This window comes from Magallana gigas, chromosome 6 (assembly GCF_963853765.1).
Source record: "Magallana gigas chromosome 6, xbMagGiga1.1, whole genome shotgun sequence".
NCBI classification, from domain to species: domain Eukaryota; kingdom Metazoa; phylum Mollusca; class Bivalvia; order Ostreida; family Ostreidae; genus Magallana; species Magallana gigas.
This window is the reverse complement of record NC_088858.1, coordinates 13892875-13909730: the sequence shown is the minus strand read 5'-3', so window position 1 is coordinate 13909730 and position 16856 is coordinate 13892875. Positions and strand designations below refer to the sequence as shown.

The following is a 16856-nucleotide window of genomic DNA, read 5'->3' as shown; positions in this document are numbered from 1 at the left end:
AACATCCATGCCTGTCAGGTGCATCTGTATCATAAGACACACCATCCATTCAAGTTTGGTGAAGTTAGGACCTGTAATAACTAAGATATATTTTTTAGCATCCTTGATAATGGAGATCAAGCTCTGCATCTGAAGCTTCCTCTGTGATTCATTCATACTACAGTTTAATCAACTATGCAAGTTTGAAATAGTACTATTATCTATTAAACATGTGACCTGTTCCAAAAAACTTAACCATATCCAGGATCTGAAACCTATGGCTCAGACTCAGCATTCAAACCTGTCAGGTGCATCAGTATCATAAGACGCACCATCCATGGAAGTCTGGTGAAGTTAGGAAAAGTAGTAACTAAGATATAATCATTAGAGGGCACCTGCAACAAAAACTTTAACCAGCTCTAAAAACCTTAACCTCCTTCAGCATCTGAAACCTATAGCTCAGATTCAGAACCTAAGCCTGCCTGGTGCATCAGTATCGTAAGACACACCATCAATGCAAGTTTGGTGAAGTACGGACCAGCAGTAACTTAGATATTGCTATCAAAGGGCACCTGCAACAAAAACTTTAACCTGCTCCAAAAACATTAACCTCATCCAGCATCCGAAACCTATAGCTCAGATTCAGCACTCAAGCCTGTCTGGTGCATCAGTATCATAAGACACACCATCCATGCAAGTTTGGTGAAGTATGGACCTGCAGTAACTTAGATATTGCTATCAAAGGGCACCTGCAACAAAAACTTTAACCTGCTCCAAATACCTTATCCTCCTCCAGCATCCGAAACCTATAGCTCAGATTCAGCACTCAAGCCTGTCTGATGCATCAGTATCATAAGACACACCATCCATGCAAGTTTGGTGAAATACAGACCTGCAGTAACTTAGATATTGCTATCAAACGGCATCTGCAACAAAAACTTTAACCTGGTCCAACAACCTTAACCTCCTCCAGCATCTGAAATTTAGGACTCAGATTCAGCATTCAAGTCTTTCAAGTCCATAAGTAGGTCGAGATGCGTCATCCATGCAAGTTTGGTGAAGATAGGACAAGTAATAGCTTAGATACAGGACCTGCAACAAAAACTTTAACCAGGTCCGGACGCCGACGCCGAGGGTATAGCATAAGCTCCCCCTGACTTCGTCTCGGTGAGCTAAAAATGTTGTCCATGATACAACATTAATGTAATAATGTACAGTCACACCTAAAATAGCTAATGAAACATAATTCTGTTAGCCTACCTATCATCATACTGATGTTAACACACTGAGAACAAATTCATTGCACTTCTTAAGAACTGAGTACTTTCTATTTCAAGATTATCTGATCCTCAGCCCAGTAAATATCAATAAATCCAGGTACTGAGCATGCTGAGGATCAATCTGACTAACGCACAGACCTCCATTACACCATCACATAGAGGATAAAACACTTCTTCAAGGGAAATAACTGTTAGAACTTAACTTTAATTTTTCTTATTACATTACTAAGTACATGAATACCACAGCAGATTTATTTACAAATGATTTTAAACATTGTTTTCTCATGCAAAGTTATTATTTCTTGTTTGCTATAAGATTTTTATTTTTAAATTGGCATTTATTCAGTTTGTAAAATTGGCATTCAGTTTGTAAATTGTAATGTTGACAAACTATAACTTTGGTTCAAACTAAATGTACAGTACATGTAAACATTACTAAACAGGAATGTTGTGGTTATTTTGTTTATGAATACTAATTAAAAGTAGTAAACAACAGAAAATCTCTATGATTACAAACTGACTCCCACAAAAAATAAATAATTTACTCTATACTTATCATTTAATTTATTGAACATATGGTACTGTGGTTTCATTTATTTTCATGGGTATCAATTTTCGTGGATTTTCTGAAAACCAGTTTCAAGGATACCTAAATTCGTGGCCAATGATTCTATCAATACAAAATGTTTGTTGAAATTGAACTTCAATGAATATTTAATTTCGTGGATCAACTTAACAACAAAATCCACGAAAATTGGTATTCAACGAATATTGATGAAACCACAGTATGTCGTTTACTTAAAAATGATTGAGATGAATGTTTTATTTCCCTTGAGCTGTAAGATAAAAACACCTGAATTTAATTAGATTTTTATCAAAGATTTTTCTAGTAACAAACTTCACTATATTTCTAAAAAAAACCCATGTTTTAAGGTATTATAAAGTATAAATGCATGATGTCACATCACATAAGATTTACAATACAGTGTAATAAAAAATAATACATTAATTTATTCAAAGTGATACAATGCAAAATTACCTTTACACTGGGTAACAAATGAGCATCAGGACAAACAATAATGGTGTCATATTTGGAAGGACAATGAAAATATTGAATCTACTGGTAATTAGAAATTACAATCCAATGAACTTTTGAACCCAGGATGGTCGACAATAATTGCTCTTTCCCCATTCATAAAATGAAACAACATTTCTTGAATGCCATTAACTGATTCAACATTTTCTGGAGAAGCCTAATTAACATGCATATTCAATACTTGGTACATATGTATTCATTGACTTGATTATAAGTTTGTAAAGCTGTATATAATGCTACCTGATGAACACTGTTTTTATCAGATCAGATACATATTTATTAACCTTCACATCAGCAACTATGTGTCAAAATTCATATAAAACAAAACAGACTCCATTGATACAAGTTAATAAAACATCAAATGTACACATATAATACAGTTTGGCTTATTTGTTCAGCAAAAAAAGAAAAATACTTGTACATCAACAACAGCACAGCTTTTGAGCACTTATTTGTATATGTAATGCACCTTTTTTACTGCTCTTGTCAATTGCAGAGTAAATATTGCACATAACCAATCAGCTGACAATGCAGACCACATCCCTCCAACTTTTCAAACCCCCAACCCCTCCCCCCCCCCAAAAAAAAAAAACCCCACAAAACTTAACAATTCCTATAAGAAATCCTTAGCAACATGACTCCTATTCTGAACTAGCAATTTAAGCCTATAGTGAATGGCAGACCTGCTTTAGACTAAGCCAACTCCTAAGGTTTTTAAGCCTTTGATGAATAGCAGAGTTTTTAACCCACCAAATCAAGTCCTTTCGCTGCTTGTAAGGGTTGAATGAAGGCAGAGCTCTTATTTCACTTGGACATGTCCTTAAGTCCGTAAATCTTTGATGAAGGGCTGAGCTTTTATTCCACTTATTATAAACAAATCCTTCAGTCTGTTACCCTTTGATGAGAAAACTGATCTTTCAGTTATACAAGTCCGCCAGCTTGCAAGGCTTTGATGGAGCGGAGAGCTTTTTTGGCAGCGGCACTTTTGGCGATCCTATAGTTCCTTCCGACCCCGGTGAACACGCCTTTGGTCACCACATTTACAGTCACCCTGATCTTGCCTTCCAGGGTTCTCTCTGGTTTTCTACAAACAAAAGTCAAGAAAATTAGTACATTTACTTCAAGTTAAGCCAAAAAACATAATCAAATTAGGCAGCAGGTAATTCCTATATCAGCCTTCGAATCTCTATAAATATGAATATTCTTCATTTGCATGTTAAACAACAAATTTTTATTCTGGGCAATCATGGAATATTTTTGTTTGCATACATTTCATGAGGAAAATATTGTACTAAGCTATTACTACATTACCTGTATGCATACTTGTGGTACTTACTCAAACTTGGCTGTTTCTGGTTCCATTTCTAAAAGTTCACGTACTGGAGACTTTGGAATGCTCAGCAGGTATTTGTCTGAGAAACAGAGAGTATATGATTATGAAAAAATATCAAACACAATGTGTTGCAATCTCTTAACAACTGTGGGTCAATTAAAATTGGAAAAGCTTTATATTGATATCTCACTTTTCCATTAAACTTTGTGTCAGAGAGAACAAGATTAAAGACATTCAGCTTGCCTTTAACCTTGAAACTTGAGGCTTGTCTTTCTTTTATCATCCTCATTCAGAAACTAATTGATCTATTTATAAGAAGAAACTCCATTTTCCAAGTATTTGTTAAACACTACATCTTCCACAGGACACTCACCTATTTGCGGCTTCATAATACGATAGTACACTCTCCACACAGTATCCAGGGACATTTTACTATCCAGGTAAATGGCTCCTGCTAATGACTCAAATATATCTCCCAGAGCTTTGGGTACCTCCAGCTCAACATGTTCTTCTTCCTCCCCCTCTCCCTTGTACAGAACAAAAGCATACATGTACGTGTGTAAATCTCAGCTACAACAACTTGTGAGCGAAGTGTGATTACATGATCATGACTTGTAACACAACATACTTTTCAAATAGTTTGATAAGATTAATCCTTATAAAGTTACATAACAATATAGCCATAGTTTGTGTGCACATATGAAAAATAGTACCATATATACATGTAATAATTTTTGATGTGACTAAAAATTTGCAAAAATGGAATATAGAACTTTTTTTATTAGCAACAGTCATTTTTCACAAAAGGCAAAAATTATATAATCACAATAATTACCTGATATACATTATTAATCAAAGCTTAATACACACCTCATCATCACTCAGGTCAATTTCATCCTCCCGTTCTTTCTGTCTGGCTACAAACTTCTCTATAACTCCAAACAACGGTGGGGAGATAGCCTTGAAGTACTTGTGGAAGTCCCACTTAACAGCCAGGGCGGCAAAAATGTTGTTGTTGACCAGTGCTGACCTAAGGTCGGTGAGCACGCCCGGTGAGTACTTACATGAGTCTTCATACAGGTGGCGGGTGATGACATAATCCAAGATGGCATCTCCCAGAAACTCCAGCCTGATGAATATTAAGTTTATTAAACTCAAATACCTGGTATTATCCATTACCAGTCCATATATTTTTACTAAGGTTGTCAAATTGATCTATTTCTGAGGGTCAGGTTTTCAGGTATTCAAAATACATTGTAAAGTTCAAAATTAAATCATACATCTATTATCATATATAAGGTATGTGCATTTCTACAAGTAATGATTTCGGAAAAACAATTAGGTACTTCATACCCCAGCATTCAACATTTTATATGATGTTTTTTGCTTACCTTTGGTAACAGTCTGTGACAGTGTTGTAGTGGTATGAGGCGTGTGTGAAGGCTTGAAGGAGATAAGATTTGTCTCTGAATTCATACCCTATCTTCTGCTCCAAGGTATCGTATCCCTCCAGGAGACGATGGAGAATGGAGTTGTGGTCGGGAACATGGACCAATAATGGAGAGTCAGGGCACTGCAAGCTCAGCAGCTCAGTCTGAAATAATAGATAATACAACATGTAAAATACTGTGGAATCATTTTTCTTGGGGGCCATTATTTGTGAATTGTCAATATTTTAAAGGTTCATTTTGATGTGATTTCATGGATTTTGCTTCACTCAATAATAAAAAAAAATGTGTTTCATATATTTTTGAGTGATAATGTTAATTTATGGGTAAGGGATACCCACAGAATAAAATCTACAAATAAAAAGAGCCCAAACTAATGATTCATCAATAGTGGTGATAAGGTACTCGATGAACTTGTACATAAAATTTTCACAAATCACTGGTACATTGTAATATCATCATGCTAAATTTCTCATATTTCATTTTAAAATTAAACTCACATCTTGCACCATTCCTTTTTTCTTCTGAGGCAGAACCTTCAGCCCCAACCAATGCATGAATTTCAGAGCAGCCTTCTTCCCACAGGAAGTCAGATAGCAGCCAATCAGAGACTCCACACAGTCCGCGATGCTCTTGTCGGGGATGCTATGGAGGGTCTGTAGGTTGTACGGGATCACCACCTGGTCCTTTTCCTCTTGTCTCACCCTCTCAGGAAGAGTCTCTAACTCCTCTAATTCTTCCTCGAAGTTCTCATGGTTTTCATTGTTTGAGCACAACTCTTCACATTTTCTATTATTTTGAAGAGGAATTCCTCGGTTGTCATTTTCATTTTCAGAATCCTCTGTCAATTCCGAAATTTTTGGCACCCAATTTAAGGTGGCATTTTCAGGACAGAAGGAATCAATAATGCTGCCATCCCTTACTTTTTCAAGCTGGCCTAAATTGTTCCTTATAAGTAGGACTTTTGGTACCGGCCCTTTTCTTTTGTCATCATTGATAACATACCCTGGAGGCAACCAGTTTTCATATGGTTCAAATTTGGTGGAAATCATGCAATCTGCAAATCCTTTTCTTTTCCCTAACCGGTAAAGGTTACAATTGCTAACTTGTTTACTTCTCAAGTAACTAAGCTTCCCCTCGTGAATACCTGGATATGTACAGTATAAGTATACAGTAATGGCATATTTCAAGAAGGAATCACCTATTGTTTCCAACCTCTCTAAACTGAAGAAATCATTGGCATTGGACATGGTTAAAGCTTGCAATATGGTACATGGACTTGGGCCTACAAAAGTACTCAAGTCCACTTCTTGGTCTAATGATATGGTGAGCTCTGGAAAATCCACCTCCTCTTTGAGGATCTCAGCCTTTGGAATTGGTATGCTTGGTTTATCCTGAAGTTTGAAGACACCCACTTCAGGGAAATCAGACAAGATTGTATCACATGGAGTCTTCTTCAATGGAGAATTGGTGACATGAATATTCATCTCATTCAGTTCTGATGTTAAATCATTCATAGACTTTTCTGAAATGGGATGAGCTTTGTCCCAACACTTCTCAGTTTTTTCATTACTTTGATCCTGCAAAGTATTCCCCCATTCTTCATCATGATTCAGATATCCATTTTTGCCATGGTTACAGTTACTGGACACATTGCCCTGAATATCACAGATGTCACTAGCTGCCTTTTCATTTTGGAATGCTGCTTTGAGATTTTGCTTTGTATCACAGCTTTCTGCTTTCTTTGTATCACATTCATCTTCTTCAGAGATGACATTGTCACTATCACAACCGTTTTGACTAGCACTTGGTGAATCACAACCATTCACAAGTTTATCGTCCACACTTTCATCATTTACTGTACTATTGCACACATTGCTGCCATCATCATCTTCCTCTTTCAGATCAAATCCGAAATCCAATGGCTGAAAACGAAAACCTTCTTCCAATTTTATCAAACCTATTCCAGTGCCCTCAGCAATTCTCATGCGAATTTCGTCAGCTACAAGCAAGTAATTCAATCTGTACAATATTGTGGGCAAGCAGACGGCTTTACGCCATAGCGAAGCAGGAAAGACATGGATTTCACACAGTTCTGGGACAAGAATTTGTTTCTGCTGGAGATTTTCCCTCCTGGCTTTCTTAGTTTCTGCACTGCTTGTGGGCAATGCCACCCCCTTTTGGTTCATGTAACGAGGAGTGAGCAGATTTAACCTAGCAGACGTGTGGTCTACGTCTAATAATGGCTGCTCCAAATTGGTGATGGTCAAACCGTATTTGGTTGTGTAATAGGCACTGAAGGTCTTGTACAACTCTGGCGATGGGAAAGGTGAGGATGGATTCAGGTCGGATCGGATTTCTGCCACATAGAAATGCTGTGGTTGGTCTACATTTCGATAGGATGGCATCACAACCGCATCTTCATACTCTTCCTTGGAAAACACAAACTGTTCTCTTTTAGAGTCATGAATGTTTCTTCGGACATGTGATTTGGAATCTTCAACTTCTTTGATGAAGGTCCAATCAAGGACTACATTGCCATCATCATCTGGAATTAAAAGATTTACACAGTAAACTATCAAAAAGAATTAAAAAACATTTTTTCATACACTTTTTAGAGATTTTACTTCATCATATTCTCAGAAAATCTGCATCACTTAAAAATTGTACGTAAATAAAGGGAAAATAAATTGTTCATTCAAACCAATCTATTGATACACCAAAACACAACACTAACCTTTATTAAGTGGAACTATAAGATACCCCAGATCACTTTCATCTGGACAAAACTCCATGGGGTCCTTTTCTAAACGTAGGACATTAGTAAATGTAAATCTGTGGAAATCTCTCAGTCTCCTCAGCTCCTCAGAGGATACCGAAAAATTACTGCTAAGGACATCAATGGAGGCAGTTACCTCCCCTGACCTTGTGTATACTGGGAATGTTGGTACCTTGTAAAAAATATTTTGTCACACTTACTTTTACATTCAAATATCTAAAGCAAATATATATCATCTAAGGCAAAAATGTTTCATCGAAGCAAAAAAGAATTTATCTAATCTAATTCTAATAATCAATTTTAAATTTCGTAAATGTTTAATGACACAATTACATAAAAAAATGGCTACTACTATACCTGAGGAATATGTTTGGATGTGAGAACTCCGAACCCCCTCGGTGTGTCCTCCGGGGCACAGATCTTCCGACCTCTGGTGTTCTGCTCATCTGATATGGCTTTGCTCAGTTGAAGAGATATATTGTACAGCAGACATTCCTCTGTAGAGGGGTGACTTTGTACCAATGAGGCAGCCAACTGGAACATACAGAAATGACATGGGTCAAAATTTCATTGCATTTTATACTGGTTTGATTTTGCTGGTATGTGTATACATGTATTTGAATTTGCCAGTCAGCTTAATTTAAGATTTCAAATAGAAAATAATTGTCTGATTTTACATTTTAGTAAACATAAAGAGCTTAGGGTAAACACCTTCAACATACATGAAATATATCTGTACTGTGAACCACATGGACCCACTTACCCTCTTGAAATAGTACTGCTTCCTCTTGGTGGTACCCGGTCTCCCTTCTCCACTGTAATCCTCGCCCTCTTCGCCATCTGCTGCGTCTTCCTCCTCCTGCTCCTCTTCCATGGTGAAGACTTCCTTTCCAACAGGATTCAGTTGATCATCCAGTTCACCTGCAGAAGATTTGAAGATCATCAAAAACATTGATCAGAATACATGTAGTTTAATTCATTCTGATTTAAGCTCTAATTTTCACATTGAATATTTTCACTTTGATGATATATGTACAATATATTACCTGCTTCATGCAGACATTGGCAGAGTTTTAGAGCCACAGCTCTTTTGGCAAGGTTCTTTGTTGGCATCACTTCTCCCTGCACAATGAACAATTAAAACAGTGGTTCTGAAACTATGATAAATTTCTCAAATTATTTACACTAGCAAATCAACAACTGAGGAATTTTCCTGGTGTGTATACAGTATGTTATGATACAAAATATATCATATTCATCCTTTTTCACTAGTAAATAATTACGATCTTTTTTTCACCACCATTTAGGTACAGAAAATTTGTTTAAGGACATTTAATGCCCTTTAAAATGAATTTCCTTCTGTTCATTGATTAAGTACCTGTACAGAGCGTTTGTAAGGGGAGTTAATCGGTAGATTCAGTGTTGCTCTATACATAGTTCCCCCCTCACCAGATATCTCCTGCAGCGTACATTTTGGGGTCAGGTGAGTAAAGGCATCACTTGGTAACTTGGCACAGTACCTGAAATAGGAATATCATATACATAGTTTTAATTTTAAGTAATAGAGACACGTAAGAGTTTTTAAATATTGGCATAGGCCTTGAAGAGTAAAATAAAATCTACCCTTTTTGGAAAAAAATATGGATATAACATTTCATCATATTTGCCTCAATTTTGAGTGACATTTTTGTCATAATGATTCACTGTCAAATCAAACCTGTTGACGAAAGCAATAGCTGTCTCCACGGTGACACAAATATGGGGATTATCTGAGCTTGGCATGTATGGCAGTAGAACTTTAGATGTGTCCTCACAATGATTGTCCTCCTCCTCATCTTCCTCCTCATTCCTCCTGTCTACTAACACCTAGAAAGATATGTGCCTCTTTACATTACTGATTCACAGGGATAAAAAACAACATCTCAATTAAAACACTTGTGGCTTCAGTTGACTTATCAATTTAGTTGCCATTTTATTCATTACACTGCATTTCTTTAGGTCACTTACATCCTCTATTCCTTTGAACACATTGTAATCCTGCATGAACATCTCCTTCTTGTTTTCTTCTACCAGAATCACATACTCAGAGTCTCTGGCTCTAGCACGACCCTGGAAAGAAGCAAGCTTTGCACTGACTACACTTATAAATACAAATTCAGTCATCCCAGTAGCATCATTGAAAATGCATGTAATAGGATCAAATAAGAACTGTATGGTATGTATGTTAATTATTTAAGTGCATCAGGAGTTTTCATTGTACAAAAGCTAATTTGGGAGGGTTTCTTTACCTTTGATTGGCTGTAAGACTTGTAACTTCTGGGAGGATCAAACTTGACTATGAGGTTACATTTAGGGACATCTATACCATCCTCCAACACAGTTGTGGAGACTAACAAGTTAAGGTCCTGTAGTCTGAATTTCCTCAACACATCCTCTTGCTTCTTCCAATTCCCTTTCTTGGATTTCCCATCCTTCAGTCCTTGTCCAGTTAAATGCTGGCTCTTAACAAAGCACAGATTTTCATCCCATGAACACACTTCTTCGAGGAATTTATTAATGGCTAGAGCTACATATCTATGTTCCACAAACACTATCCCACACAGGTATTTTTCACTGTCTGAATTCAATGGGTCCAAGGTCTTTTGCAGGGTCCCATTGTCTGGCTCCCTTTTCACAGCTATGTGAAGAACATTGCCTTTGTATGCTCTGTCTGATGTCTCCTCATCTGACATGACCACAGAGTCATCCGACATTTCGGATTCGTCCCCATCACTATCCCCGTTCTGACTATCTCTATCCTCCTCCCCCATAAACCCGTCCATGTCTCCCCCACTACTCACAATCATAAAATCATACTCTGGCTTGTATTTACGCAGATGATTGATCAGTTCGTAAACTCTTGGTGTGGAATACTGCAGCAGTTCTTCTACATCATAATTAGGTGTAAAGTTTAGCTCAAACAGAGTGGTAACAATCCGTAACTGAGTTAAACAATATTTCAGGAACTTCTTATGCACTGGTATTGTTTCATGCTTATCCACTTTTTCTATTTGATTGATGAACATGTTTGCAATACAAGAGGCACACCATGGGCCTAAAATGTACAGAATATTAAGACATTCGGAGAAGACAAAGATTGGAATTTCCTTTGGATCTCGGTCATCATCCTCTTCATCTTCCATGTTGCATTCATTCAGAAATTCCAGAGCACTGCTCAATACATCATCCAGCAGTGTGAGAGTACCTGTTACATCTTCATAATTATCACAAAATTTAAGATATTCCTTTGGACGTATTCCATATCTCTCTGCAATGACAAGGGTAGCTGTCTCTGCTCTGGCACTAAGGTGATTCTCCAGTGACCTAATGATGTTTTCTAGTTCTCCTGGATCATGACATTTCTGACTTATAAAGGAGGATGTCAAGCCTAGAATCCTAGCAGCTGCTTCCCTAGGAACACTGTTGTGGATGATATTTATGATGCTTTGGTAAGGATGTTCTTCCTGAAGAATCAGGTGACAGTTTTCTAAGATGACTAGATTAATTTGGACTGGGAGTAAGAACTTTTTCAGCAGTATGTCATTGAACACTGATGGTTTGGTCACCAGTATTTGATGGTCATTGAGCATTGAATTTAATTTTGATTCATCCTCAGATAGTTCGTATATGGGCATAACATTAAGATCACTGTGATGTATAATGACTTGGGAAATCTCTTGAATGCTTTCATCTATTTAAAAAAAAATCTTTACATTAACACTCATATCCAAAAATTAAACATGAAGATATACAATACATTGGAAAGTTGAATAATTTTTCCTTCTAAAATTGAATCGTACCTGAATTTAAGCATACAACACTTCTCTTTCCCCCACATTGCAGCTGTTTTCTGAGCTCAGTGGAAAACTCCTTCAGAAGCATCACCGAAATGAAGGTATTTCCCCCACTGGTTCCCAGGCAGACTATGGTGTTCCTCTGCAGAGCAGCATCAAGAAGTTCCACCTGCAACACCAAAAGGAGTTATGCATTATCATGATAATTTTCTAGTAAAAAGTTAAGATGTCTTGTAAATATATTTTCCAATTTATTTTTCTAATTTGAAGTGGTTCTATTAACCAATCCCAAAAACTGAAGACAGGAAATCCCACCTACAACTTCAGCAGTCAATTTGATTACCTGCAGGTCTGTAGCTCCCAATCTGAAAAAAAAACTTGATGGATGTCCTGGGAGCTACAGTGCCTCTCATAGTTCAAAAACTGCAAATAACAGCACACAAAAATTGTGCTAGTTTTGGACTAACTTATCTAACAGTCATGTAACTTTTTGCTTTTAATTCCCCCCAATTAGTAAAAGTCTCTGGTATAGTCACCTGATAAGTCCTGGGAGTAAATGTGTGTGAAGGAATATCCTCATTTCTCAGATGCCTTGGCAACCTTTTAACAGGTCCAGTTTCTGTTCTAACCATCTAAAATGGAAGAATGTCATGAGAGCTACATGATAAACAACATGGTAAAATAATTGAAAAATGAGGAAATTATGCCTGAAAGCATAATCATAAGAAAAATTTACTTATTTATTTATCTTTTCTTATTAACCATGCATACAACTATATAATGATCCCATTCATAAATTCATTCATAAAACTGATAAAGGAAATTCGAGTTGAATATTTGAAAACTCGTCAGTCAGAGCCTCGGATGCATGCAAACTTACTTTGGTGTTTTGATTTATTTTTGGACCTCTGATCTTTTACCCTGAAGATAAAAAAAGATCTTTTTTGCTCTAAGAATGGAGATTTGCGAACAAGTTTCACATCACGATCGTCAAATGTGTTGTACGCTGCATTGTTCTCGACCAAAGCAAAAATAAGACCAACATGTTCATTGGCTAGAAGTGCAAAATTATCCAATGAAATATTCCGATATAAAATTGCTGAATTGGTTCTTGCAAACTTATAAACTGGTTCCTTGCTAAACACCTCACGGACAGATAAATCAGAAGTTGATGGAGAAATTCAAAGTAGAACAGGTAAATTACACAGGGGCTTGGTTGTTGGATAGTGAAGTTCTTAATTATTTGTTCCCGAAGAAAAAATTGATTAAAATTGGTAATCTTATGTGTATTTCTGTGTATTGCAATAAATAAATTCACTGAACCCCCCCCCCCCCCCCGTTTCAGTCATGTTAAAAAAGTGTATTCAATTTACATTGAAAAAAGTACATTGAATACACTTTTTTAACATGACTGAAACGGGGGGTTTCAGTGAATTTATTTATTGCAATACACAGAAATACACATAAGATTACCAATTTTAATCAATTTTTTCTTCGGGAACAAATAATTAGGAGATTCACTATCCAACAACCAAGCCCCTGTGGTAAATTACATGGAATATTTTATCCCTATACATGACCCCTGAATACTATGTCAGTATGTGCATGTCTACTTTATCAATTGACCTGTGAATAGATAAAATTACACATCAAAACGAGTTCATTTCCTAAAATTTCGTCTGCTCCATTCACCAGTTGATCAATGATCATCAGTTCACATGGACAAAGAAAACAGCAGAAATATTTTAATAGCCAGTGGAATCTTTATTTTGAAAAATTCTGAATCAGGTGGATGCTGATATAATAAAAGCCTTTCCACGAACTTGTGTGAAACATATTGTACTGTGGTAGTGAATCGAATTGTTCTTTTGCATGGAAAAAGATAATGAAATGACAATTATTTATAGCAATTGTTGTTGTGTCTCATTTCAGCAAACTATGATAGAAGTAAACATTACATTTTTTTTTAAATGATTAATATTATGAATTAATCACAGGTAGTGCAAATATCTTACCGCGGAATTGTTTTGTCTTTTACATATTGAATGAATGCCAAGGTCTATATTTACAAACACTTACCTGCAGGTATGACTTCATAGAGGCATGGTTGATATATAAATGAACTCCCCAAAAAGTCAACCTAAATGCTCCAAACTAATGCTATGATGTTGGGATCTTATGCAAACTACATCTTCCCATATGTTGCTACAGTTTAGCATATAGACTACAAGTTCACATATTTTGAAAAACAACATAAAGTGTACATGTACACATAATTAAAATTACCAAGTAAGTTACTTCTACTCATGTTTTTTTTAGGCTCCTCCAAGTATATATTACATTCCCAATTTCATAACCAAGGATGAAGAGCAATACCTTTTGCATCATGTGAACTCAGCACCAAAGCCAAAGTGGACTCAGTTGTCAAATCGAAGACTGCAAAACTGGGGTTAGTTGACAAAGATAAATGAATCAGGATCTACCTATGGATATTCATGTGATGGATAATATGCATAATGAAATGTACCATAATCAGGGTTGATAAATTTTGACAATGTGGGTGATTTTTGGCCTACCAAATTATGGACTGGTACTGGGTACTGATTTGTTCTGGAAATCAATTTATAGAATTTATAAATATGATGATGAAGCTATGATACGAAGTAATTTGCTTAATTTTAGCTTCCTTAAAGGGACATGCATGGTCACGATTTTGGTCTATTTTTCCGATTTTAATATTTACAATGCATCAGAAAGGCATTTTTAATAGGCAACCGAAATTTGAGTGTCATTTCATGATTTGTTGAGTTATAAGCGAGTTACAGAGCTTGTCGAAATTCTTCGCTATGTAAACAAAGAGTTGTTTACATTTTGAACGTTGAAGTAAACATTTCAGTTTTAAACCTAAAACGAATGTTTTAGAAGTTAGAAACTGTTTATCTATGCTTGAAATAAATAAAAAGATAGACAAATAAGCTAGTAAAAGATTTTTTACTAGTATATTGAACCTACGTAAACAAAAACAGGGCACGAGCATTGTTTACATAACACAGAACTGTGAGCCCTGTATCTTGCTAATAACTCAACGAATGACTCTGAAAATTTATTTGATCATTAGAAATGCATTTCTAAAGCATTGTAAATAATAATAAAAAAAAAAAATAAATAAACTGACCAAAATCGTGACCATGCCCCTTTAAAGTCTCAGTATTTGTGTCTCACAGGCCAGGTCAAGGAGATTAAAATCATGTCACTGGTGTACGTTTGCAAATCAACCACTAGCCACATAGCTAAGGATAAGTTAAAATTCAGGCCTGCATGCTACAAATGCTGGTACACGTACATGCAAATCATTCTACAGAGAAATATGATAATCATTATTTACCACATTTAAGCAACTTATCATATGGACAATAAAATGTAAACTGTTCTTATAGATGGATACAAATAGCATTAACCTATGATCATGATGATAGGTTTATGATGGTTGTGTTTTCCACTATGTCATCGAAAACCAACAATCTGTAAAGATGAAGGTGAAAATGACCAGGATAATTCATAGTGATATTCAAAAATGTATTTGCATTTTCATTCTATGTCATTACAATGTATTAATAGATAATATGTAAATTTTAAAGGTGGGTTACCTCATACAAAGGGAATGGTGGCTGAGGAAATCCCACAGGTTTGTAGATGTTATGCACACACTCAAATAATATCCTTTGCAATGTGTAGTTTTGTAAATATATACATATCCTGTATACCTTTGAAATGTTCTTGTACATTTACATATTTCACAGTGGCTAAAGGTGTACATGGAGAAAGTGGCAGCCCTGGGATTTTTTGGCGACAAATTGCCAAACCATGTTCTGGTTAATGAGTACCTAGCAGGACAAGGAATTATGGTAAATATCGAAATTGATATCATTTAAATCTTATGATAATAGATGAATGAAAATTAAATCTTGGCATCAGTCTGTAAGATGTTGAAATATGTATAGCTACATGTATATTCATAGCCCCATGAAGATGGCCCCCTTTATTACCCAGTTGTGTCTACAATTAGTTTGGGATCACACACTTTGCTAGAATTTTATCGACCCTTGGACTCAAGTGATCAATCCTATGATGACCAGGTCAGTGGCTGTCAATGAATATTGAAATATCATGTATATGTACATGTAAATATGCTCATATTATGACGATGTGTAAAGAATTCATGTTAATATGTGCTCAATAAAGTAAGGGTATGTACATTGTATACCAGTACCATAAATATTGTTTCTTTAAACTCATTATATTTTGTGAAATAGGTATACATGTATGTTAAATAGTTTGTTCTTCAAGCTCTTAACATCTTCTTTTCTATACAGCAAAAATGGATGTATGACAAATTTTGAAATTTATTTATGTAAAATTGTGCAGATTGATTCTGGGCAAAATATATATAGAACATTTTTTCTTTTACAGCAACAGCAAACTTCCTTTGAGGACCGATTCCTAACATCTATTCTTTTGGAACCTAGAAGCCTTGTGTTTGTTTGTGACGATATGTATAAAACTTACCTACATGGAATAAGTGAGCGTACAGTGGACAAAATCAGCAACTCTATAGCTAACATTGAGATGTGCGAGATGGCTCAGTCAGTAGAAGCTTTAACACGGACCACTAGAGTGTCTCTCACAATCAGACATGTACCAAAAGTCTTAAAAGCTAAATTCTTATTTGGAAAAAAGTGATTTTGTTGAATTTTTATTAAAACTGTTAAAATAATTTATTTGTACAAATTTATTTTTTTGCACCAAGAAAGAAATGCAGGTGGTCTATCCCTTTTATGAGCATGGTGAAGAGTTGAGGTTATATTTTTTTTTAGTTTTATCATAGATTTCAGTTTAATTTGTCTATTTCTTGTGTTAAAAAAGCTTACAGTTACTTTTTATGGTCAACCAAAATTTAAATGTCTTTAAGGCAAGATACAGCGCTCATGAATCTTTGTTATGCACACATAGACATTTTTGTTTTCATACAAATTGTTGAATAGAAAATTGAATTTAAAACAAAATAAAATGTAAAAAAAACAAACAAACAAAACACTAGAAACTTTTAA

The 16856-nt window shown here is 35.6% G+C and overlaps 2 protein-coding genes across 2 annotated transcripts; one reads left to right on the top strand and one right to left on the bottom strand.

The window, feature by feature from the left end:
- Nucleotides 1-963: 963 nt before the first annotated feature.
- Nucleotides 964-12775, bottom strand: LOC105336850 (endoribonuclease Dicer). The gene is made up of 17 exons (XM_011441327.4): nucleotides 12629-12775; nucleotides 12285-12380; nucleotides 11755-11917; nucleotides 10204-11645; nucleotides 9923-10024; nucleotides 9633-9781; nucleotides 9294-9435; nucleotides 8962-9037; nucleotides 8679-8836; nucleotides 8273-8449; nucleotides 7874-8087; nucleotides 5637-7684; nucleotides 5080-5282; nucleotides 4559-4817; nucleotides 4062-4215; nucleotides 3692-3767; nucleotides 964-3439 (listed from the first exon to the last, which is right to left on the bottom strand). Exons 2-17 carry the CDS (start codon nucleotides 12378-12380, stop codon nucleotides 3277-3279), a joined length of 5622 nt encoding a protein of 1873 aa, XP_011439629.3. The 5' UTR covers nucleotides 12629-12775; the 3' UTR covers nucleotides 964-3276.
- A 27-nt stretch (nucleotides 12776-12802) lies between these two features.
- On the top strand, nucleotides 12803-16522 carry LOC105336848 (alpha-ketoglutarate-dependent dioxygenase alkB homolog 6). The gene is made up of 6 exons (XM_011441326.4): nucleotides 12803-12943; nucleotides 14068-14197; nucleotides 15387-15433; nucleotides 15549-15653; nucleotides 15768-15884; nucleotides 16219-16522. The coding sequence occupies exons 1-6, from the start codon at nucleotides 12920-12922 to the stop codon at nucleotides 16486-16488; spliced, it is 693 nt and encodes a 230-aa protein (XP_011439628.3). The 5' UTR covers nucleotides 12803-12919; the 3' UTR covers nucleotides 16489-16522.
- Nucleotides 16523-16856: the final 334 nt, after the last annotated feature.